This window comes from Gavia stellata, chromosome 3 (genome assembly GCF_030936135.1).
Source record: "Gavia stellata isolate bGavSte3 chromosome 3, bGavSte3.hap2, whole genome shotgun sequence".
NCBI lineage: Eukaryota > Metazoa > Chordata > Aves > Gaviiformes > Gaviidae > Gavia > Gavia stellata.
This window is the reverse complement of record NC_082596.1, coordinates 69035128-69061049: the sequence shown is the minus strand read 5'-3', so window position 1 is coordinate 69061049 and position 25922 is coordinate 69035128. Positions and strand designations below refer to the sequence as shown.

At 40.5% G+C, this 25922-nt stretch overlaps 1 protein-coding gene across 1 annotated transcript in view; it reads left to right on the top strand.

Moving 5' to 3' along the window:
* The window catches only part of GALNT12 (polypeptide N-acetylgalactosaminyltransferase 12), a 49559-nt gene that overhangs the window by 2155 nt on the left and 21482 nt on the right, over positions 1-25922 (top strand). The window contains exons 2-6 of the mRNA XM_059815493.1: positions 11859-12028; positions 12737-12926; positions 15549-15734; positions 18018-18135; positions 25531-25707. Coding sequence (XP_059671476.1) covers positions 11859-12028; positions 12737-12926; positions 15549-15734; positions 18018-18135; positions 25531-25707 — 841 coding nt within the window. The remainder of the gene's footprint in view (positions 1-11858; positions 12029-12736; positions 12927-15548; positions 15735-18017; positions 18136-25530; positions 25708-25922) is intronic.

Below are 25922 nucleotides of genomic sequence, written 5' to 3'. Positions count from 1 at the left end.
GACCATGTAAGAGATCAAAGTAAAAAAAAAAGTGTTGAAAAAGGTATCACCAAGCCTGTAGCAATATAAAATTAATTTCACTTCAGTGTAAGATTAGAGGCTATACAGGTTGAAATGTCAAGTCTAGGAAAAATATGATTTAGCTTCTGTGTTTTAAGGTTGGTAACACTTGACTGCTCATGATCTTTAATGAACATTTGGGTGATGGGTGAGGCTACAATGGTAGGAAATAAGTAGTAATGGTAGACTTCAACTAGGCTTTAGCTGTCCACAAAAATGATGCAAAGGCTAAATTTTGAGATGTGATCAATGAAACAATTTGGGTACCTGGAGACCAGAAGGTGACAAATAACACAAGTTTTTTAGTGGAGTCCCAGAGGAGAACCAGAGAACTGTGTGCTGGCAAGCCTTGGATCTCTTCCAGGCATATTATTTACAAACTGTGGTAAGGAAAAGAATTAGTAACAGATAGGTAGGTGTGACCTATTGAGAAAGAGTCAACTTGGCTTTTGTCAAGGATGACGTGTCTCACAAACCTATTGGAGTTCTTTGAAGGTTGTAATTATATGGATAGGGAAGTGTGTTGTTATTTCCAGAGACTTTTGATGAGTTCTTTAAACAGCTGTGAAATAAGGTGGAAATTCCTTGCCTTTGTAAACAACTGGATAAAAGCTGGTGGGAAGCAGTTGTGGGTTTTTGGTTTTGTTGTTTGGTTTGGGTTTTTTTATAGTGGAGGGTCACTGGTAAAGTTCCACAGAAATCTGTGTTGGACCCAACGCTGTTCAACTTATGGCATGGCTTCCGTAAAGAAGCGACTAACTAATTTACAGCTTTTCAGCCTGAAAGACAGACAGGCTACTGAGAGGGTGCCTCTTGCTGAGCTGCTGCAATACTAGGTCGATGTACTTGTTCCAAAAATTCGTTTACTGTAAAGTATAAGGAATTCCATCTATAGAAAACTTGCATCAAGTATTTATGAGTTATTAACAGATACTATGCTTGGAGACAGTATTCTGGGCTATGGGTTTTTGGTCTATTTCAGCATATTCTTACGTGCGTGGAGGTGAGTCTGGAAATTTTAGATCCCAGGAAAATGGGAGGAGGAAAGAAAGGGAAATAGAGGCAAAATCCCCACCACCTGGCTGCCCCATTGCTCCTTTTAACCTTAATGCCCTCCCACATTCATCAGTGAACCTGCTGTCTGGGTGTGAATTTGTGAAAATCACAAACACGTGAATCTAGTGAAAAACTAGAATTTTGCTAATAAGATTGCTGTCTGAATCAGTAAGCCTTTACTGCAAAATTATGTCTACAAGGGTTGCTTTATCAGAAATGGATGACAAAAAACTTTTCCCACTGCTGTATGTTGTATATCCTGGATCTGTTATCAGACCAGAAATGTGGCAATAGTAATTCGCTAATACCTATATTTGGTAATACTGTGCAGGAAGAGAAGAATAATAGTTTAACTGAGATTCCTCCCCCAAATAATGTGTTGTTTGACAATATTTGAGTATGAATCCTATACAGATGTTGCTTACTTTATAATAAAGTGTCTTCAGCTTTAGGGGTTTCTCCTACTAATACATTCCTGCCAATGTAAATATTCAAAAGACCTTTATTCCGTCTTGTTCTCACAGACCACTGTAACATGAGAACTGATGTTGTTTCTATTGAAACACAGACTTGGAGAACTTGATGACTTCTATCGTTTCCTTTAAACAGTTCCTGCTTCCTTTAGCTGTCTGGGCTTGAGGTCAGCAACTGATAATACTGTGTTTCATCACAAAGAAACTCTTTAGTTTTATTGGTGGCTAGAATTGTGTGTGTATATATATATGTACCTAGATGTACATGCAAACGAATAGATAAATAGTTGTATTTAAGCATACATACAAACAAATTAAATAAACACATAATATATATAAACAAACTATGAAAAATGTTCATTTGGTAAAATCTTATGCATAAGAATGTAAGGAATTTACTAAATGGTGATATAGTTTGTACAAGGCTAGAAGTGAAATATGCCATAGGGTCAGAGAATGACGGAGGTTGGAAGGAACCTCTGGGGTTTCTAGTGCAACCTCCTGCTTGAAGCAGGGCAACCTCAGTGTTAGAGCATGTTGCTAAAGGTCATCCTTGTCCTGTCAAATTTTGAAAGTCTCCAAGGATGGAGATTCAGCAGCCTCTCTGGTCATCTCTTTCAAGGCTACATCACTGCCACAGTGCAATTCCCCCCTCCACCCCCCAATCATAATGTTGTCTAGATGGCCCAGGTTGTCTTCCCATTGTCTGTCCTTCATTTCTTGAGTTTATACACATACGGGAAGCAACAATTATAGCAGGTTTAAAACAAGCAAGCATCCTCCGTCAGACATTGACCTACTGAGGGTCATGTTGGGGCTGATGCCCTGTAAGTGCAGCGGGATGAGCTCTGGGCCATGCATTTTGGCTGCTGCTGCTCTGCCTTCCCACCACGTAACAGCAGGGCTACATCCCGTCTTGCCGGGCTTCTTGTCGTGTGCTTATTTTACAGGACTGCAGGGTTAGCCAGATTACTAATGGGGTCTGTTAAACAGCCTTTTACCGTTTATTACAATGTATAAGAAATAAATTTGCAGTTTTTCTGCTTGGGTTCTTTTAGATTAAGGACTGGTCTCAGGCATTGTTTCTGATTGTAGACATTTTACCTTCTTTTTTTTTTTTTTTTTTCTTTCTGTATTTCTCCCAGTAGGAGTGTATTGCAGATTTATTTCAGGAATGGTTTCTGCAACATCACATCAGCCTTCTTTTGGCCGACTCAGAAGGAACAAGGCAGGGATAGGCACTTTTGTGCTGACTTAGCATTTTATGTTGTCTCTTTCATGGTAGAAGCCTGAATCAGCCTTTGGGCCTCATTTCGCTTGTCCTCACAAGCAAATGGATTTGTAAGTCTTTCCTGTCTTTCCTTACCTGGCAAATGATTTTGAGTAGCCACAAAAGCCCACAAAAGTTTGAATGTGGCCTGCATAATAATTAGCAGCTATAAAGGAAGTTTTAGATATTCATTCTTCAATTCTAGATAATATTCTGTGTTTTGGAGAGAGGGTTTGTTTAAGTGTATGTTTTAATGGATATATTTAAGTAGCTGTGTATATATATTTTAGGTGTCTGTGTATATATGGGTAGATAGATACACACAAATACTTAATTTCCTGGCTCCGTCATTTATGCCTGTAGTATTATTAATTTTTTGGGATGTTTGAGTTTAAAGTAACAATCTTGCACTAAGATTTTTCTGACTTTTCAAAACTGCTTTTTCCATCTCTTCCCAGATTTGAATGTGATTCTTTTATAGTCTCGCTTGTTCCTATGTTTTGTTTTGTTTACTGGCTTGTAAATACCAAATTATGTAGGCTGCTTACCTGGTAGTATCTCACTAGCAAATTCCCAGCATAATCCTCGAGATTAGGTTTTGGTCCCTTCTCTGCTCCAAAAATCACAGCATGTGATTTTGGTGGGCATGCTGCTACTGCTGCCAGGAGTTTTAACCTGACCCTGTTCCAGGAAATGGTGCAGCAGCCGAGTGTTTCCTCCCTAGCACACCGCGACTGCCTGACTTCACCCAGGAGCTTCTCTTTCATCTGTTATCTGAAAGTGAAATATCTGCAGTGACTTTTTTTGCAGTGCGTATCGTAAAAGTGAACTCTTTGGAGAGCTTATCTGCAGCAGCTTGACCACGTCAACGCATCCATTCCCTCTAAACGTGCATCTGATTGCACTCTCTGTGCCCAGGGCTTGCTTTGGTGCAGGTGTTCCCACGCTTTACATTTCATCAGAGTCCAGAAGACGCAATTCTCATCTACTTACAAGCAAATGCTTTGCATAAAACACTTACAGGTGTATTTGCTTTAGTAGTTTCATAACACTATGGTCACTGGTTTGGGATTGGGTTTTTTGTTTTGTTTGTTTTCTGAGCTTTTCTGGAATGGATAATTGGTTACTGGTAACTATATTAATCATAATACCTTTTAGTCATTACTTTACTGTTAGTTGGCAGGATTCCTTGCATTTATAAACAGGCTTTAGACCTGCAAAGCAGTGTGTCTCTGGGCCATCTCATTCCTCCCTTATACAGTTAAGTGGGGGACTAATAAATTTGCAGCATTGTTTTTTGTGTGTTTTTTAAAATAAGCAGGTTTGCATTTTATAGCAGTACAGAATAAAGCAATGCTTCCACAAGCGCTTTGATATTTAGGATATCTTACTGTTTTTGTTTCCTGTCTTCTGTAAAAATGTGTCAGTTTTCTTTGTCATTATGCTTTTGTTTAATAGTCACCTACAGACATTTTCCAGAAGAGCTCACATGATTATTTTTTGACTGTTTTTCTTTACAGCTTCTAATAGAGAGCCTCAGCTTCCTCTGACATCTAGACAAGTGCTTGGTTTCAGTTGATTTCATTTTTAACCTGACAAAGTTCCCAGATCAGTGGTAGTAACCACAAATTATGATTATTTTTTTTTCTTTATTCAAACAGTGCTTTTACTATACATGGTTGTCTGTAAGGACCAGGTGCATCCACGCCCTGCTATTAGTGATGGTTACAATAACTTCTTTCAGTTATTGTATTACTTTGCAAAATATTTTTCTTGCCCTGAATCAAATTACTCACATCAAAGTAAGTTTCTGAATGCAGGTGTAAGAAATCATATGACTCTGTGCAAATGTTAAGTGTATCTAACTACCTTGGAAGAAAATTGCAAACATGGGTAACCATTTGAGCAAAATGAAACAACTGTTTCAAATCAGCAAAATAAAAAATAATTGGTTTTCCCCATGGACACATGCAGAAATACCTTCTCATCTGCACATCCAGAATCTGGGCTAGGTAGGAACTTCTGTTGCCTTTTCATAACAATTTGGAATTTGGAGGATCTATGGATTTCTTAAATTTGTGGATTTTAGGATATAGATTTAGTCCACGCTCATAGGTGGGCTTTCTAGACAATTTTTTCTTAATGTATTTTTAATCTGTCTTAAACAGATTTATTTTTTTTTAAACTTCTTTGCAAATATTTTCTTCTATTTTAGACTTCCCAGCTTTCTTCCTTCCTCCTCACAATGTTTTTATACTAGCTGGTGCAGCCCTTTATTATCTGAAATCATAAAGCAGTGTTTGGCAGTCTGTCTTGTCAAGACCTTATTGTCACTGGGAGAATCATTCTTTAAAACATCAAATAATCTGGAAAACCATTTCACAGTCTAGCTAGCCTCTGTTTTCAAAGACTTAATCATATTATGGTGTCATAGACTGAACCATATCCTGGGGGGCTGTTTCCTAACAAGGTTTGTTCCAGCAGGCACAATTTAGGGAGTGTTTACCTGGGCTGCTGGGCTGAGAGCAGGTGGTGGGGAAGCATGGGCCAGCATCTCTTTAACTAGTGCAGCTTACGTGTTCCAGCCTTGCCCTGAATAATTCGGCTGTTCTGGTGGTTATCAGCACCTTGCTGCTATCTGCTTTGCTAATGGGACCAAGACACACCTTCTGTAAACGTCAGTGCCTTTTTCTGTAATATCCGAACACACGTGAGGTATGTAGGTGTGCAAAACCAGGTGCAGCCTTTCCATGCTCCAATAAGACTGTTTTCAAAAAAAAAAAACTACCCAGAACTGACAGTTGGTTCAAGGTAGTTTTATGTGAGAAAATAAATTAGCATGAAAAGTTGGGTAGTGTTTGGAGGAGATAAGAATAATCTGATTTATCATATCCTTTAATTCCACTGGAAGTGTCGCACTTCTGTATTCCAGGTTTTGATGTAATAGGGCTGTGTCACTTTTGGCTCACACTGGGTTTTATCCATAGGTTGTTTTCCCCCAGGGAGGGGTGAAGGGCTGTTCAAACGCACGTTCAGCCTGGAGTAGGTCGTGCTGCTGAGCTTGGAATGCTCGTGGGTGTACCTGCTGAACCCTAAGCTGCTGCTGGGAGCAGGAGGGAAGGGAGAAGTAGAAAATGGGGGAGAAGAGGACCCCAGCACAGCTGTGTCCTCTGCCATGGCTTTGGGAGGGTGGTAGGAGGAGGTGTTTTCTCTTGCACGAAGATACCTGGCAGACCCCCGAGTTCACAGTGCCGCCTCTGCAGTTTATGGGGTGGGGAGTGGAGGAGGTGAAACTGGATTGAGACGCCCGTGGCTGCTGCTGTTCATCCAGATCAGCTGTATTTAATACAGCCTACAAAACGCGACGTTTGAGCACACCTCTTGCTAGAAGGGCATCTGCTGTTTAATTCAATGTCTTAACTCTGTTCAAATTAGGAAGAGGAAAGGAGGCTGTGTTGTGAACCAGCATGTCCACCATCCACTGTGAGAAACCCAGCAAGCCTGGTTCCTAGCCCACTGCGTGCAACCCAGCCTGGAGCAGGACCCTAACAGTGTTTGCTAGGTGATGCTGTGATGGTGCGTATATGGCAACGTCACGTACCGTAGTCACATAAATCATGTTAAATCAGATCTAAGTGACATGTGCTGGTTTGGACTTCCTGAGAGAAGCTACACAATCTTGTCTGTATTTTCGGGCATTCACACTGAAACTTCAAAAGCAAAACTTATATAGTATACCTTTAGAAAGCATTAAATAATTTATGAGCAGATTGCATTCTTAACAAATCCTCTAAAACTCACAGAACATTTCGTATTTTTTCTTTAAACGTGAGTAACCAGGCATATAGAACATAAAATTTGGAGATGAAGAATGTATTTTCTCTTGCCGTTCCGTTGTTGCAGTTGTGAAAGTTTTACAAAAATATGTCAGCAACCACTCCTAATTAACTCATGGCAGCATGCCCGGTGTGCACACATTCATGTTCTCTCTCCCTGTGTATAGATATGCATCTCTAAGAGAGAAACAGCTCCTTACAATGAAATAAATTGAGTGATTACATTAATTGGCATAAATGTTCTATAAAATAGCCCATTTAATTTTGTTTAGGCATTTCCTGACTGATGTCTCCTCAGTTTCTAATAAATAACCTATTGTAAAACTTGCTAACAGAAGATTTTGTAACGTAGTAGATTCCAAGGTTAAATTAGTAAACTTGTCATCCGTATAGTCTCACTTAGACTGTGACTTGCAAATGCAGTGTAAAAAGGTAAAACCAAAAACCCACAGGAATGTGGATGTATGATGATACACCTTTACATGCTTTGCTTCAGTTTACATTTTGTGGAGTTAGATGTTTGAGTAGGTGCTGTAGTGAAAGATCCACAAAAGATGGTAAGTACATAGTGAACTTATTTTTAAGTTTGTGTTCAGGCACAGCGTTATTCTCTCTCTCTCTCCTCCCATCTAGGAATGTAAAGATTGATGTCTGAATATAACCAGAACTTTTAAAATATAGATGTTTATTTTATTATAAATTGATAAACGCAAGCTCTGTCTTTTGGCATTTCTTGTTTTATACCTGTCTTTTAAGCCTCAGTGATCAAGCAGGAGGATTCCTGGAGCATCCACCCAGCGTGGCAGGGAGTGTCTGAGGGAAACCAAGGACGATGCAGAAGCAGGCTGCTGCTGGAGCAGGGCAGTGTCCCAGCCCACTCCCGGGGAGGTGGTTAGGGGCTGTCCTGGCCATGTTTTCTCTGGGTGCAACTCCGCTGTGCACAAAGGCTTTGCTTGTGCATTTTCTAGTGGGTCTGCAGAGAGCAGGAGCCATCGGAGGGCAGAGGCTGAGATGTCACTCCTTTGCATCACGTTACCTGTTCTTGTTGTTATCCATTATATATTGGTGTTTTTCAGTGAAATCCAAGTGCTATTTCAAATATACCTTTGTTTTGTTGGCTTTAAAAAAGCTGCTCACGTGTGCTGGCAAAGGGTTTTTTCTCAGTGACTGATCCTGATATCTGGTAGCTTTTTCCAAAATCAGCTTGACTAGAGAAACGTGTACTTTTCTGAAGAAAATGAGCCCACTCAACATGCACACATTTTTAACTTGTGTTGAGGTTTTATTTTTAATACATGTAATTATTACCTATATAAATAGTAAAGTTCCTGTGGTTGAATAAGATAATGAGAGTAGTGAAAGAATATGTTGGACTACAAATGACAGTGCTTCTGCATTTATTGTCCATGCTTGGAAATGTCACGCTTACAGGCACGTTTTACAAACCGTTTGGTAGTTATGATAACTAGGTTCAAGCTGATGTATTGGGCAGCCGATAGTAGGGACTATAAGTAGTTCCCTGTCATTTAACTTTAGCCGTAGAAAAGTTAAGCATCTGCTCTGTAGCTAAACCTCTCTAGACAAGGGGGAAGTCTGTTTGTTTGTGCTAGATAAATGTCTTAAGGAAGGTGAGGTGAATCGCCTCTGGATTTGTCTTTATGGACATGCAGGGTCCAGACAATTAGCTCAAAGACAGCACCTAGCTTTAGATGGCTAACGTGAAATGCCATTAACCCTGTCTTAACGTGATCCCCTATATTGGGAAAGGACAGTGTTACACATCTGAGGGTGGCACTAAAGAGCGCCTTAATCAGAAGCCGAAAGCAGCTTGCAGTATAGGCATTATAGATGCACATTCTCAGTATCTGCAAAAACATATTTCTGGACTGCTGTCACCAGTTTGTATCCTCCCTGTCATTTTAATGACATAGTGTAACTGAACACACTTGTTTTTCTGAACAACCCAAAGTAGGAGTGAAATGATTCACTGGAAAGTAGGAGCTTGGATACTCGGGTGACACACAGAGAGTGAAAATACATCCTGAAGTTTGCAAAGGTGAATACAGAAGGTGCACTGCTAAGGTGGTTCTGTTGTAAATAGGAGTTGGGAAATGGAAAAGCTGAGCTACGACCACTAGGCTTTAAGTCAGGTTTCATATTTGTAGTAAGTTTTTTTTGAAGCTGGTATATCTTGTGAAGTGGTAATGTTTAGCGTCCGTATGCATGCCGCTTAATTGTTATTCAACAGCTCTTCTAAGCATTTCCATTTCAGGGATTCAATCTTTCTTTTTTTTTTTTGGTTTTCTTACACTATTATTTTTCCAGGGTTTAAACACTTTAGGTTTGTAATCTCCCCGGTGGGATTATTTTTTAAGACTGAGCAAAAGTCTTTGAAATTTCTTTCAAAACAGAAAGATAAGGAAAATTATGCTTCATTTTATCAACAATATTTGAGACTGCTAGCAGCTGAGATGTTATAGTAATCTAGTAAGGAATATATGTCTTGGAAATAATTTGAGATGAACATGCAAAACGGCGTAGAAGTTGAATAACTTTATTTTTTTCTAATTTTTTAAAAGTAAAAGTTTCAAAATTTTAGTTGGTCTATTTAGTTTCCTCCAAATACACTTAACATACTAAAAAGCTAAGCTTTCAGTCGTGCTCTGTGTATTTCAATATGCAAGGTGAGAGATGGTTTCTTTCTTCGGCGGGTGCTCAGCCTTGTCCTGCCGGCCCGTTGCGGGGAAGCGGGCTGCAGGGGAACCGGGCACCGCTCGGGGCAGCGCGGCCGTGGGGGCCAGCAGCCTGCCCTGCCGCCCGGGCGACTTGCTTCTCTGCACTTGCGTGCTGCCTTCCACCACGCAGCTGGTAAATAAAACGCCCATTTTAGTTTTGGCCTCTTTCTTGGCTTCAGAAACCTGAGAAACGTGTACTGAGGTATGTCCCGTAGGAGGCTGACCTTTTTCTGCGGTGTAGGGTATGCTTATCGAAGGAGGCAGCAATGCAGGGTGAATCACAGTTTGGGGATTGCCTTGCTCTATGCCAAATTATGTTTTCTGTCTCCAGCATGTAATTTTCAGGCAAATCCATTGAAGTCTTTAATCTGTAATTAGGCTTATAAGCTTCTTTAGACCTTTTAGATTTCCTTTTTTAAATAGTGGAATACAACATTATTATTCCGTGAATCTTTCTGACATATTTTCCAGAGAAAGCTTTCCTGGAGGTTTTCTGTTTATTTCTTTTTTCCTTCAGTTTTCTAAAATAAGTAGGTAAAGATCCCATTTCCATCAAGAAATGAACTGAAATTACCTGGTGCAAGTGACTGTGATATATAAGATGAATTTTTTCCTGGCAGTACTGAGTATAAATGTTTTTCAATAGGCTAGAGTAAGTATGTATTTCTAAAATTGGATTCATACAGTAGTTTTTTCTGCATTTAAAAAAAAGTTAATTAAAATGTCACTCCTTTTTCATGTGCTAATACATGAACATTTGGCAAAATAAATCACTGCTGTCACCAGCCAATGGTGTGAGGCAGTTCTCTCTGTGAATGCCCCTGTTTGCCTCAGGACAAGTTACAGCCTGGAGGGACGAGCATTTTTGTACTTCACTGTGTAAGTGTGTGTGTATGTGTACCGACGTATATCTGTATGTGTGTATGCATGCATACACATCATATACAACGAGTGTTGTTGCATAGCATTCCTTTCATGTTTGAGAAGCAGCCTTCTGTGTGCCTCCTCTGCCCAAGTGTTATTTCTCCTCATTGCTTCCTCATTTTCAGGTATTTATTACAAAAGTACAGACTTTTTTTCCTCATAAGAATTTTAGTTTTAGGAATATTCAGAGTCAGACTTTTTTTTCTTTCTGTACCACAGATCTTAATAGATTTTGCCTAGTCTTTAAAGAGACCTGGAAGTCTTTTTTTTAATGCTAAAAGCAGCATTAATTGATCAGTACATATATTCTCAATGTGCTATAGGTAAGCAATTTTCTTCTAATGTCATTGTCTGGGTGTTTTGAGGAATTTAAGTTCCCCTAAATTGACCTAAAGGATTTTGCTGTCACATTTTCTATTGAGCAATTCTGGTTTCCGTCTTCAGCTCCCAACAGCATAGGTTTTGGAGGACTCGCTGCTGTTCTGTTTTGGTAGGAGGGATGTCCTATGGGCTTTGGTATCTCTCATGACCTAGCAGTCTACAGAAGCTGAAGTACGCCCTTCTACCCTGTACAAGCCCCGGTGACTCCAGGCAGTAAGCTGAAGGCGTAAGAAAATTCAAACATCTCTAAAACATTTCTGTTGTTTTTTAACAAAACTGCTCATACAGAATGCTCTAAGAAAAGGGGAGAAATGATAATAAGTACTATAATTGTTTTTAAATTCTTTCTGACCAGAGGAATCTTTAACAATTTACACATTTGGCTCAGCTCTAAGTTTCTTGGCATCCTTGTGTTCATTTAGGGAAATTCATATATATATATATTTATAGGAAGTACATTCTGGAGCTTAATCCAAAGGTTTGCAAACTTCCTGGCTCTCCATAGAGCCAAACTCATGCATTTCTATGTCTGTCTGTGTTTTTTGCAGCTTTCGCTATTATATCTTGGCAGTTCTGTGGTCTTCCCAAATTCTGCTTCAGTGTACATACGTCTCAGTTCTGTTGCTGGTTTTTTTCTCATTATATGTTGCTATTCCTTCACAGTTACATTTTTTACTGTCTAGCACTTGTTTTATTTTCTAAAGCACAAGTTATCAGTAATTTATGCTACTGTTTTTACCGCCCTTAGGTTTTATATTTTTTCTTTCTGTAATCTGAGGCATGTTTTGGCCGTTGCTTGTTCTTCTACTTGAGGTAATATTGTGCTAAGACAGCTACCGCACGTACACCAGCCCAGAATACCTCCTACTGTTTTTCTTTTTAGACGTTTTGGGGGGTTACAGAGTTTTAGTCATAATGCTGCTGCGGAAATGGGACTTCTGGAAGGCCAGCTTCCTGAAAGTGTTTGCATGACTATTCCATGTACCTACAGTTCTTTTAAGATCCTTAATATGTTCTTGCTTACAGTTAGTAAATAGCATACAAAATCTTCATTTGAGAATAGTTTTCTGAAAATTAATAAATGCTTTTGCACTTGTACTAAATGTAATCCCCTCCCTTACAGATGCAGAGAGAAGAAGTATGATTATTACAGCCTGCCGAAAACCTCCGTTGTGATAGCTTTTTATAATGAGGCTTGGTCAACACTTCTGCGAACTGTTCATAGTGTTCTTGAGACATCTCCAGATATACTTTTGGAAGAAATTATCCTTGTAGATGATTACAGTGACAAAGGTAGGAAGAATAATTCTAAATAATGTTGATTGTTGATGAGTTTTTTTGATCAGCCAGTCCGCAGGAGAAAAAGGTACGCTGTTTGGGTAACGTACCATAAAATTGTACAACATAGGCATCTAATTGGAAAATAGTTTTTCTTGTAGTGTGCCAGTGAAAAATTTGACTTCTGGACCAAATTTAGTTTAGAATGGGGAAGCATGTTTGCTGTATTGTAACATGAGTGCTTGCATATATAGATAACCTACGGTCTGGTCAGAGCATTTCAGGTTTCCTACTTTGAGCAAGTTTTGATTTCTCCAAGGTTGTCCTGGCGTCTACTATAGCGAGAGCTACCTGGTTATCTGTTTTCGTTTGAATTATGGGATGCAAAGACAATGCTGACATTTTCCACTACACATGAATTGTGTTAAGAATAAAACTTTTACATGGAAAAAGTTTTACGTAACATTTCAGAAGCACTTAACAATTTGGAAATGAATTACAGAGGTGAATACGAAACATTCAGTTTCCTGAAAGTAACTGTGATTGGTGTCCATCCAAGTTCTGTGCTTTTTCCTTGTCCGTTCCTAACATAGACAGCATAGCGGAATCAGAGTTCAAAATGCCAGTATCTCTAATACACTAGTGAAAAAAGAGCTTTCTGTAGACGTAAACCAATCATTCTAGAACTATAGTCATTCTTTCTTTTTTGTTTGTTTGTTACAGAACATTTAAAGGAGACTTTGGAAGACTACGTGGCTGGCTTACGCAAGGTGCGTCTTATCCGCGCCAACAAGCGAGAGGGGCTGGTTCGAGCCCGGCTGCTGGGGGCATCTGTGGCAAAAGGAGACATCCTGACATTCCTGGACTGCCACTGCGAATGCCACGAGGGCTGGCTGGAGCCGCTGCTGGCAAGGTGAGGTAATGCTCTGGCATGGTTTTCTCTCCTGCTGCAGAAAAAAAGAGTCAGTTTGGCACACTTCTGCGGTGGAAAAAAGGCCCTTGGAAGACGTTTACCAAAGGTTACCGAAGTCTGGTCCCTGAGGCTCTGGGAGTGTTTATTTCCTGGCAGTGGGGTAGCGAATGGAAGTGTCGAAGATCAGGAGGTGGATTTTTGTTTTCTCCCAAGGACCAGGCTGCTCTTTTTCTTCAGAGAAGGGAAAGTTTGTTTTCAGTAAGAGGAATCCTCTCCCAGCTTTGAAATTACCTTGGGAAATGTGGCTACTTCTGTCAGTGTAGGTGGTGGATGAGAAGGTCTGGAAGGATGTGTGCCCTGAGACATCCCCTGTCACAGGGCAATGTACACAAAAGAAGATTGGAAAAGAAGTCAATAAACTCCATCTTCACAGTGCTGAGCTAATCCATCTCTCTACAACTGGAGAGGGATTTCCAAAAGCACGTGCTGTCTTGAGGCGGGCGAGTCTTCCTGGTCCCTAGTGGAACTTGTGTTCTTAACCTCCCCATGTCCATTTGAAATGGTATCTGGAATAATATTTTAATTTTTTTATTTCTTAAAACTGTTGTATTTAACTTGTTTATAAATTTCACACTGGTTATCTTCCAGATAACTGTGGGTTAACTGTGTGAAGAAAGGAAAAGGGGTCAAAATCAAAGAATAAGCATGGTTTTAACGACTGTCCTCTGAAGAAAGTACGTAACTGTGGAGACGTCTGTATTTTCTTCACTTCTTTAGTAAACCACTAGATGGCAATCTTGAGGAAGGATTTGGATAATTTTAAGTGTAATAAATAACCTTCTGTAAAAAGTTAGCCCTGGATGTGTCTTGGATTTTTTCCCTGTGTGCTGCAGATGCAGGCGTACATCTCTGAGGGGATGTTTGAATGGGATATCTCGACTCAAATGTATGGAAGCAATACAACAATGTTAGCATTTTGCAGTGCAAACAGTTGTATTTGTAAGCTGCCTGTGCATTGTACCATCTAGTTAATTCTTAACTTACAGAAAAGGTGATGGCTTTTCACTTACCTGATTCCTTTCATAACTGAAATCACATGCCAGATACCAAATTTTCAATCCTTCCCTTTACGGGAGGAATAAAGCATTTTTACATTTTATTGGGAATTTTTTTTCCTCTGTATACGTATCATTCTCATTGCTTTGTACATAAGCTTTATGCAAGTGAGACAGGAGATAGCAATATTTGTATAAGCCCTTTTGTGCGCTCTACCAAACAGGAGTTCAATGGGAGATCATAAATAAAACAGCTGTGTCATATCTTGCCTCTGGCAACAAGGGACCATTTCATATTTAAGGCAGTCTTTCTCAGCTCAGACAATACTTCTTTAGAACCACTTCTGTCCTCTGCTGCATTTGACCACTACAAGCTGCTCTAATTTCAGAGTCAGAGCCCCTTGGTCAGCCTGTGGGTTTTAAGCTTAATAGTCCCACGAGGAACCGGCTCCCATTGAATGGCGGATACATCAGGTCTCTTCCCTGTTTGGCAATGTAATGTGCTCAGTTTTTCTTCTCCTCCGTAATACCCAAATCAGAGGATGCAAGGCTAAAACAAGTACCAGCATCTTGAAGTCAAACAAGTCAATTTTTCTCTGAACTAACAGGAGATGTCTAATATTAGTGTAGAGAAGATTGCTAAAGAGTGATTTAGAAAAAAAGCCTTAGCTTGAGCTTGTGTGCTTGAAGTTGAGCTCTCCTGGTATTGAGAGGCCTTTCCAGAAGTTGAGGTGAAGGCAGAGGATCCCATGGCCTCATGTAAGGGCAAATGCTTTTGGAAAGGAATCCAGAAAACCCTGTGTGGTACTGCAAAATGGGAGGAAGGAGTTCATCTCCTTGCAGAAGCAGACCTGCAAGAAATGTCATCAGCTCTGATGTATTCTTAGTATGATAAAGATCTTAACTGTCTTTACATCAGCCTTGCTGATAGGTGTGTCATTCTGCAGTACTATCTTGTTTCTCCTTTTTCTCTCCTATGTTGTCAAGGTTTCTGGAGGCCCCCTTCATGTATGTTTCACTGTTGGAGATTTAATTCCTGTTTCCCATGGGGTTTTTTTTGTTTAAGTTCATGGCTTCTTTTTGAGTTACTGTTGTAGTACTCAGTATAACTTTTTGTAGATGATCACAGTTACAAGAACAACCATGAGCTAAGAGCCTAGCTACCTTATTCATCCTTGCAGAATGATAGTCATGCTACTTTCTAAAGATCTTGAATGCAGATACCTGTACAAAACAAAATAGATGTTTTTGTTGAGAATGCGGTGCTGGATGTGGTAGCCAAGCCAGATGCTGAATGTGTTATCTCAAGCCATCTGGCGTACCTCACTTCCACTGTCCAGGAAGATTGATGTTTGCCAGGTGCCTACAGCCGAGTCCATCCTGATGCATCCTCAGCAAGAAATAGGTGGTTATTGTTGTAGCTAACCTTTCCTTGTATTTCAGCATGAGTTGAAAAGGAGCAAAACTTTGCATTTTGATATTTGTAAGCATTCTCTATTCTTGACAGTTGTAGTTTTTGAGAGATGTTTCTAATAGAAGTCACCCTTTTCTTTTAAAATTGTATTAGGATTGCAGAAGAAGAATCAGCTGTTGTCTGCCCTGTTATTGATGTTATTGACTGGAATACATTTGAGTACTTGGGAAATGCTGGTGAGCCACAGATAGGCGGATTTGACTGGAGGCTGGTCTTCACTTGGCATAGTACCCCTGAAAGAGAACAAAAACGGAGGAAGTCCAAGACCGATGTGATCAGGTTAATTTTTATGCATCTTATGAAACTGTGAATGTTACAGGTGCTTTTGACTTCACTTGGAAATGCCAGGTGCTGACAAATATTTGAGAAATGAGCATATTACTGAAAAATACATAGCTTGTTTAGTTCCCCTTTTTTCCAGAATAGCTCCTGCTCACCATGCTCCTGAAAAAATACTGCTCTAAAAGCTGAAATGCCTGTGTAATCTTCCGTATGGAATCCTTACTGCACAAGCAATCTCTGGACTTCTGCAGGCAAACTCCCACAGATCCTTATCAGCACACGGAAAGTTTGTAACTAGCTAATACTAAAGGATGTCCTCTGTGCAAAGCAAAGAGATGCACGTTGTAAAAAATGTATTGTGGTCAATGATGAAAAAGGGAAAAAAATCATCAACAGTAAGAAGGCAAAAGGAGTTTTGAAGACTTTATTGATGCTGTAGTGATAGTGGTGGTTCCTTGCTCTGTTTTCAAAGGTGAACCAGTTTGTCAGTTCTTCATTGGGATGAAATGATACAGCTCTACCCGCTATAGTTTCTATGAAGGGCTAACTCATAGGAGCTCATGCGGATGTCTTCCTTGTGGATTTTAGTTTTGTTTTATTTTAAGACAAATTGCAATCAGTCACTCCACACTATATTTTTAGGAGAGGTAAGGTAAGAGTACAAACAATGCATCTGGAAAATGTACACTGTAGACAAAATCCTGAGGGTCTGCTACACTCAGTTTGGAAGTTGCTGTATTTCAGTAGTGTATTGTAAGAAAAGAAACAGTTGTTTGGCATTTTTAACATCACAATTTTGTTAGTCCTTGCTTTTATTTATATTCTGTTATCTTATGGACTACAACAAATACAGATTTATCTCAGAATTTTCTCAGTCTTTTCTAGGTCATTTATGGTAATAATACCCAGGGCTTCACAAATATTGATGAACTTACTCTCAACTGAGAGAACTTCTTTTTTTTTTAAAATGGGAAAAGTGAAGCAGTAATTTAGTCCTCCTCAGCATAGATTAGTCTGCATCGTCCTGAAAAAAAGTTTCAAAATATAGTAAATTAGTTTAAATACGATACTTTTCTTCTCCATGATAAGAAGAATTGTCTTTGGCATGCCAAGGGGAAAACAATGAGGGATAAAGCTTCATGGTAGCCCGAGGACTCTGAGCTCAGCAAGTGTCTGGAGAAAGCAGCAGTGCTGAGAGTGGTGTCACCGACAGCTGTGTTTGGAAAGATGAGATCTGGAGTGAGACAGAAGAGCTTGACTGGTTATGGAGTTTGGGGTTTTTTTTTCCTTCTGTCTCACCTCATCTCTTTCCATTCTTTGAAAAAACATATGACAGTGTAAGACAGTATTGCTTCAAAAAGATGGCTGGTAAAATTAGTTTTGACAGATTAAGAGTAACTGCACCTAGCATTTGTTGATATTTACCTCATCAGCAATTTAGTAAAATTCATAAAGTGTCAGCTGAATTTAGTTCCAACCAGCATTATGTGCTTGGCACTTCAAAGAGGGTCATTTTCTAAGACTGTAAACAATTAGGAACAATATTGAACAAATACAAGTTTATGTATATATGCACACACTACCCTACTGAAAGTACATCCTTTAAGTGTGCTGTTGCTCTGGGCCTTGTGGTCTTCACTGAGGATCTGGTCTTGACCCCCTTCCCCCCCCCCCCCCCCCCCCCCAAACTTAGTAAAAAATATAAAAAAGTACAGATGGGCAGATCTTCATAGAAAGAAAAAAATCTCTTTAGGGGCTATGTTTACTTAATTCTGCTCAATTGATGTCTGAGAATTTTTCCACTTCGTATTAATGGCTTGAGGAATGTTGTTATTAATTACTAAAGCACAAATATTTGTTTACTTATTACTTAAGTTAAATATATAAGGATACTGCACTTAGAATTTCAGAGCTGACTAATATAATTCTGCCCCAAAAAAGCTTATGTTCTGCTCTGTGAAGGTAAGAGACTTGTCATTTATTGTCGCTCACAAAGACACTGTGATTGCAAAAATTTATGTTAACACAATGTTTATCTTCTCTGATTTCCTTGTTATTTTTATTTTAATACATTTTGGAGCTTGTTTCAGATAGAATTTTTTTACTACAAAATTCAATTCAAATGGCCTGATGATAACTGATCAATGTCTGACTGTTACTTTGTATCCAGAAAAGACTGAGAAAATGGAAAATAAAAATATAACATATTTTTGATCTGTGGTTCATTAATTTATATTTTTCACTTTTCATTCAATTCAGAGTTACTATTCTCTTTTATAGGTCTCCAACCATGGCAGGTGGATTGTTTTCTGTGAGCAAGAAGTATTTTGATTATCTTGGTTCGTATGACACAGGAATGGAAGTCTGGGGAGGAGAAAACCTTGAATTCTCATTTAGGGTAGGTGGCTCAACTGAAAGGGGTTTTTTTGGTTTGTTTGTTTTTCCTGAGAACAAAAACAAGTTTCTTATCTCTTCTTCATGCCCTTTTAGTTAATGAGATAGCTGTAATGTAAGCAAGTATTAAGAAGAGATATTTTGGGAGGTGTTCATATGAATCTCGTTTTCCTTGTTCACATGCTTGAGTATAGTTATATTTTCCTTCAGAGTAGCCATTTTAAAAAATATGTCTTTTGTTTTGAATGCCAGTATAAAATGCAAGTAGTGCTGTGATATCGGCGGATGAAGTTCACATTCTGTGGCTTGAAGAGGATCGTTGGAAAGAAACATTTATAATGCTTTAATGTGACTCTGGAGCTCTCACGGTGGTTGATGGAGTGAGCAGGAGACAGCTGGTGGCAGTTACCAGTGGGGCAGGACAAGCCAGCCCCTGTACTTCTTGAAGGCTTTATTCTGTTTTCCTCCAGGAAAGGCTTGTATAAAGGTTATAAAAGGTGATGGGGAAAATCTCTGGGAACTGTAGAGCTGTACCTGACCAGAGGGTGGACCAGTACTCAGCTGTGAGGCAGACAGATAGCTGGAATGAAAAGGATTTATGGCAGGGGAAGAGAGTTGAAATAGAAGACAGCCCAGACTGACGAGCAAAACAGTCTTGTCCTCCTCAGCTCTGCTGTTACCTGTGCTGCTGATGATTCCCACTGAGCACTGGCTGCCTGTGGATTGCCCCATACCACACTCAGCTTGCTGAAGCAATCCAGTGGTGGTGTAAGAGGTACAGTGCAGGGCTGTTTTTGGCTTGCAGGGAGTTCACAGCTTAGTATCATGGATTTCCCTTGGTTTTTTTGCTCATCATCAAGTAAGTTTTATGGCCATATTTCCATTTCTGTGTGTCACTGGATTGTGGAACAGGAGGGTTGACGTTCTTGTTTTTTACCAGGTGACAGCAGATTTCAGGGATAAATAGTGTTTTAATGTTACCTCCTTTCTCAAGAAAGTGGTTTTGTATCAGCAGACTGTCTCACTTGACGTCTGCCTGTTAACCAGAGAAGCATGGAGTCTTCGTGGCTGCTGTTCCTGCCTCCTGCTGCCTGTAGTGCAGAAATCCTAGCAAAGAGGGCACAAAAATAAGGAAAGAAAAGGATTAGGGAGGATAATAAGCACAAACCTAGAGCTGACATGGTTTCTCTCTGGAGGGAGATTTCTCAGCTGGAATCGCCATTTGATCTGAATTCATGACCACCTCCTTTTTCACATAGGGACAAGTTTCTGGTCTGTAAGTCCAAACACTAGCCTACTTGTCTTGGTCAATAAATTCAGCACGCCTCTGCCTGAGGCTCAAAGCAGCTTACCTGCCTCCATCAGCTCTGTGAGCTTCTGAAGCAGGAGTCTCCCAGTTCTCTCCAGTTCTGGTGTAGCCCATATTGATGTGTATGTTGCAGTGGGGTCTCCTCTTTCCACTGGAAGGGATTTCTTTTCTGTGGAATAATTGCTCAGTCATGGGGTCAGGAGTTATGAAATAGCTCTTGATTAAATTATTTTTATGCCTCCTTTTGAGGGGCTGCTCAGGGAGCCAGAAGTAGCGATAAATTGCCCAAAGAAATGATCATGCTCGTCATCAGTCACAGCCCAAGGTAGGTTAAGCTGGAAAGCAGCCTGGTGGTGGATGCCATTCCCAGCTAACTCTGGCAAGAGAAAATTGGCTTTCTTGCTTACTGAGGGATTGGAAGGGGAGATGACAGTGAGGAAGTCATGCATTTTTGGGTACAGATGCTTGCTGACCGGGGGCTTGCTTTCTCAGCTATGGCACTATTGCAGCAGACAAGTAAGAGAGGCAGGAGACTGTAAGCTTAGCAGCAAGCTACATCAGAGAGCATGACACTGTCTGCCACAAACACGCAGTGTAACAGTATCAAGCATGTTGGATATGCCCATCTCCTGAGGAAGACTGGCTCTTGCAGGCACTTGTTTCTGTCTGCTAGTGCCCATGCAACCAGACAGGGCACCCATGAGGTGGAGAGGATGCTGCTTTTGAAAGCAGTACTTATGTACTCTGCCTCTCAGCAGAAATTTGCACCTCTCCCAAAGCAGCAAGTTTGGAAACAACAGCTGCAGTTGACAGAACTGGACATTATAGGATGTGCTTCAGGTTGTTTGAAATGTCTGCATTCTTCTGTGATCCTGGCTGCCGCAGATTTGGTGGCACCAAAATGGTTGCCCCCTAAGCAGTAAGAGTTGAGAGTAACACCAGCCCAGATGGCAGTGGTTTTCTCCTCTGAGATGGATTGTGGGAGCTTTCTACAAGGACCTTTCTACAGCTCCTTGTAGAAAGCCTCAAGGATAGTCCTCTCTGTGTGCAGTTCTTGGCTCTCTGCTCTCCATGCCTTGCTTTTAGGGAGACTGTGCCCTGCAGGGGCCGAGCAGGCACATGGGTGCACCAGCCCGGGGGCTCAGGGCAGTCCTTCAGCGGCCACAGGCGTGCAGTGTGTCATGCACCGGGCCAAGAGTGGGGACGTGGCTTGCGGCGGGTAAGAGAGGCACTTAAACGAGGAAGCGGAGTGGGAGCTCTGGTGTGGGGCTCCCTGTGGGCTGCTGCTGGATGGAGAGGCTTTCTTCTGGGGGGCTGACAGTTTTGCAGGATGGACTGTGCAACGGCCAGCGAATATGCCTGGGCATGTTAATTTTACTAGTGCAGATTGCCAGTAGGATCTGGGCGTTTGGATCCAAATTGTGCACGGCATGCTTTCCTCTATTTGGTTTCAAGCCCCTGTACTTGTGCTTCCTGTGGTGAGGGTTTTTTTGGAAGAGAGCAGAGCGCTATGATGTTGCTTAACTGTGTTCTTCAGGCTGCCCACAGTGCTGAAGAAGGTCAAGGGGGATAAATCAGTGTTAATTCTGTTGTCTCCGTGGTTTCTAGACATGCCAGACCTGAAAATTAGGAGCAGGGATACTGAAAAACACTGTAAATTAACTCATTGTTCTTCTCGTGTCTGAAAACACCACCCTCTCCCGATAACATGAAAGGACTTGTCCTCAAGCGTTCTCTTTCTCGTACTTTGATTATTCTAAACTGAAAAAATTCTCTGTGGTTTTGAGAGGTGCAACAAGGACAAAGCTTCGTCTAAAAGCATGATGACTAAGAGAGATGGAGGCTGCGTGCTGAATGCAGGATCGAGTCAATGTGCCTTGATTTTGAATTGCTTAATGCTACTTGGCTGGATAAAATTTCACTTGATGGGCACTGAAATTCCTCTTTCTGAGGGACGCAAAACATGCCCTTTCATCTTCACCCTCCTGTACATGGAGCAAGGGGAACCTGGTTGTAGCTTCCTCCCCGCCTCCTCTGCTCTTGGTCCTGCTAGTGGTAGTACAATGCAAGTTTGTTCTGGGGACCACCGCTTGATACACCTGCAGTGTGTTCCTCAACCCACCATCACGGCATGAGAGAAAACCACGCGTGTGCAAAAAGACAAAATTATTCGCTGGTATGTCCTTTCTTCTGTTGGAAATTTCATTGCCCATGAGCCTGGATGACATGCTTCCGATCACCTGGGGTCTTCTCTTTTCTGATCTTTTTTGTATTGTTTCTTTCTGTCCGGATCTGGAAATCTGTCTTGGGATGGGAGCAGCTGGGATGCGTTCATGCAGCTGGGGAGGCCCCTCTGCCCACCCAGCTCCCAGTAGATCATGCATGAGCACTGCACAGGGGTCTCAACCGCAAGCCAGCAAGCAAACTTGCAGCAGAGAGAGGGGCAGGAACAGAGTTATTTTCCACAGTTTGTCTTTGTTCAGGAGGTAGCATCCTTTTTTTATTTTGTATTTCTTCCAGAGATTCCTGAAATGTTAGAATGGAGGTGGTAGAGCTTATAAAGCTTTTCTTACTTAGCGTTCATTGACCTAGCAATTATGTCAGTTGTCCAAAGATCCTGGCAGGGATGGGGATCCCAGGGCAAGATCTGTACTTTTACTGTAGCTTTTCATAATGCCACCATCTGCCTCTGAAAAGAAAAGAAAAAATACCGGTAGTCTGCATGCATCAAGATGAAAGTGAAAGTAAAAATGAATGTCACCTTGCTTTCTTTTTGTCCTGAAGGAAAAAAGTACGCTTTTATAATCACAGAATCACTAAGGTTGGAAAAGACCTCTAAGATCATCAAGTCCAACCATCAACCAACACCACCATGCCCATTAAACCATGTCCCGCAATGCCTCATCCACACATTCCTTGAACACCTCCAGGGAGGGTGACTCCACCACTTCCCTGGGCAGCTTATTCCAGTGTTTCACCACTCTCTCAGTAAAGAAATTTTTCCTAATATCCACCATAAACCTCCCCTGGAGCAACTTGAGGCCATTTTCTCTTGTCCTGTCGCTAGTCACTTGGGAGAAGAGACCAACATCCACCTCTCTGCAACCCCCTTTCAGGTAATGAGCCGCAAGCTACCGAGACCTAGTGGAGAAAGTTATTTTCATGCATGTGAGCATGTAAAATACACATGAAATCTAATGTGCTTCTCTGTTAAAGGAGGTGCGAATAGTTTTAGGGGAGAACCTTCTGCAGAGTCACTTATTTAGCATTTAGTAGTCAACTTCGGTTTCTCTAGGGAATTCCTTGCTTTCTGTCTCTCTTCCTTGCTCTTCATTGGTACCTGATTTTATATAGAGATCGAAATGGTGTTTTCCATTCAAAAAAATAAACAAACCTTTTGAGGAATTGTTTAGCTGAAATATACTTAATTTTTTTGTAACAGGAGGATGAGAAGTTTTGAACTGTTTTTATAAAGGAAGGAGAATTTAATGAGCATTGCTTGGCAACCTACAGTTATTTTTTTAGAGAAATTCAGAATTTTAATTATTGAAAAATCAGCTGTTGTGGAATTCTCTTTTTGTCAGCAATTTAACAGAGATATGGTCAGTCTGTTTTACTCCATTAAACCAGACTTTATTACGGAATAGTAGAAGAATGTGCTTCCTTCTTAACTGTACATTTTTACTTCAGTAGTCTTTATGGTCTATTCCTTATATCTTGTTTAAAAACAGATTGATCAAAACAGTAATGATCAATTAAAAAAATGCTTATATGGAATATAACAAATGTGGAAATTATTAAACTTTAATAAATTTAATGACGCTTAATATTTGCTGACAAACAAATCTTGTGTGATAAATTTCAACTTTAAAAACGTAATCTTGGATATAGAAATAATAATATAAGAAAGCTATTGTTTTGAAACATATCTCAAAAAGGGAGATCTTAAAGTGAAAGTGGGTAGCTGGTTTCTTAGCAGCTTTCAAAATGTCAGTAGTGTAACTTACATGTGAAAATATGCAAATTGTTTAAAAGATCAGTATAGAATTCTCCATTTTTTGTATAATTCCTTTAATCATCTTTCTGTTCACATGACAAATATACTGCTTCCCCAAAAAGCAGCAAAAAAGAAGAAACAAACCTCTCATGACAAGCAAGGAATTAAAATTTTAAATCCAGGAAGTAAATGTTATCCAGTGCTCCCTATAGTTGAATAATGAATTACATATCGCGTTAAGGAAACTGTTTTAAAAGTAAACATATGTATTGGAGCTCTTACAGTTTTGTTACTAAGCACAGTATTGTGCTACTTGTAAAAGTCTGACGTCATTGTCCAAAACAAAATCAATGGAGACAACATTCATTTCTAAATTAAGAAATTTGAGAGAAATCATAAATAACTTAAAGAAAAAAATAAAATCAGCAGTCTGAAGACAACATCCATCTTGTGTATGCTGAAAGCCTTCATCTGTGTTGACTTTGTAGATCCCTAGAAGTCCCAGGGAGAGAGATGGGAAAAGTCTCATCGCTGATCTGTTGTCATTGCTGTTATTTGGTACCTCATAGCTTTCCCTTCTGCTGTGTTAATCAGAATAAAATGTAACTAAAATGTATGTGCTATACAAGAAAGTTGTTAGGGAGCAAACCTCTCTACACCTTAAACATATCTCAGCTATTTTCCCTTGTCCTCCATTTACAAAGGAAGGATGAGCTGCCACCTACACACAGTTGAATACATGAGGAGAATTAGCTCACTGGAGTGCCAGTTCACAAAAAACTTCTACGGAAAGTCTGTTGGAGCCATTGGTGACAGCCTCAAGTTTGTTAAAGTGAAGCACCGTGCCCTACTCCCATCTGACTAAATTTCAGAAACCTTGTTTCAGGGCTCCGTCAGAAACAGGGTGTCTGCCACATTGTGGTCACGCACAGTATTAAATAGGAAATATTTCACTGTGCTTTCCTTTCGTTACATCACACTTGAGATCAGAACAGAAGATGGGAAAGTGGCTGTGTGGATGAGCTGCCAAAAGTCCCTGGCTTTCAAATGAGAAGAGTATAATAACAAAAATTTGCACAAAGTGCTGAGGCAAGTGTATCCACTTGGTGGTCATTTATGGGCTGTATCTCCAGGGCCGTACGTTTCCTGACCTGGGGAGCCAGAGGCAGGAGGATGAGGGCAAGGGCAGAGTGAGTTCTGCCAGTTCCACATTCAGGTTCAAGTACTTTACTTAACAGCAAGTACGAATATTGCTTTAGATAGGGGAGGTTGTTTCACTTAATCTTGGTTGGACCGCCATGAGTTGGTTACAGAAATACTTTGCTTTTTCTTTTCATGCATTGGGTCTGGGGTTCCTTTCCCGGCTTTCCAATGACAAAGTTAGTTATATTTTCATGACCAGGCACCCATGCCTCTCTTCTGAAATGGTGAATATAGACATGGGAACACAACATTCTCCAATGATATGACAAGCTTACCTGTTCTGTCAGGTCAGCTTTCCGGTAGAACATGGGCAAAGATTTCTGGTAAGAAATCACTTACCGGTCATCAGTTTCTTTCCGAGACAGCTATTTGCATGGTTAACTTGGACAAGAAACATGTTCCCCTTCCCCCTTCCCCCTTCCCCCTTCCCCCTTCCCCCTTCCCCCTTCCCCCTTCCCCCTTCCCCCTTCCCCCTTCCCCCTTCCCCCTTCCCCCTTCCCCCTTCCCCCTTCCCCCTTCCCCCTTCCCCCTTCCCCCTTCCCCCTTCCCCCTTCCCCCGTTAGACCACAGTTAGACCTGCAGAAATATTGTGGCCCATTTCTTATCATGGTTTCAGAGAAAGTGAAGCGAAGAAAGGGATAATTGCACACCAGATAAAACCAGAGATGGGGTTATCTCCTTGTTACTCCCAGTGATTTGCTCTGAGTTCACAAGGATGTCATTTTATCCGGCTTATTCATCAAATGAGACACAAAATGTTTGTATGTGTTGCTTATAGTATGCTATGATATTCTTGAGAAGGTACTATCCTTACAAAGGCTTATTGTTATTGTATCCTTCTGCTTGCAAAGAGTCAAATTAATGATGCGCAATGTCAATTCTTTGTTCAGATATGGCAGTGTGGAGGAAGTCTTGAGATCCACCCATGCTCACATGTAGGTCACGTTTTCCCCAAACAAGCTCCGTACTCACGGTCCAAAGCTTTGGCAAACAGTGTGCGTGCAGCTGAAGTGTGGATGGATGAATATAAAGAGCTTTATTACCACCGAAACCCACATGCTCGCCTGGTGAGTTCAAGTCCATTCTTCTTGGAATTCCAGTAGAATTTGTTTTCAGTGAAATAACTATTAATTTAGCTAATATTTAACATTAAGTTCTTTTTATGTTTATTTCTTATTTCTTCTGAAACTTTTTCCCAAACATAGAATAAGTGTATATATAGTTAATTTTTAATACCTTGGAAAAAATCAGAAATTCAGTAAGACTAGAAGCAGGCCACATT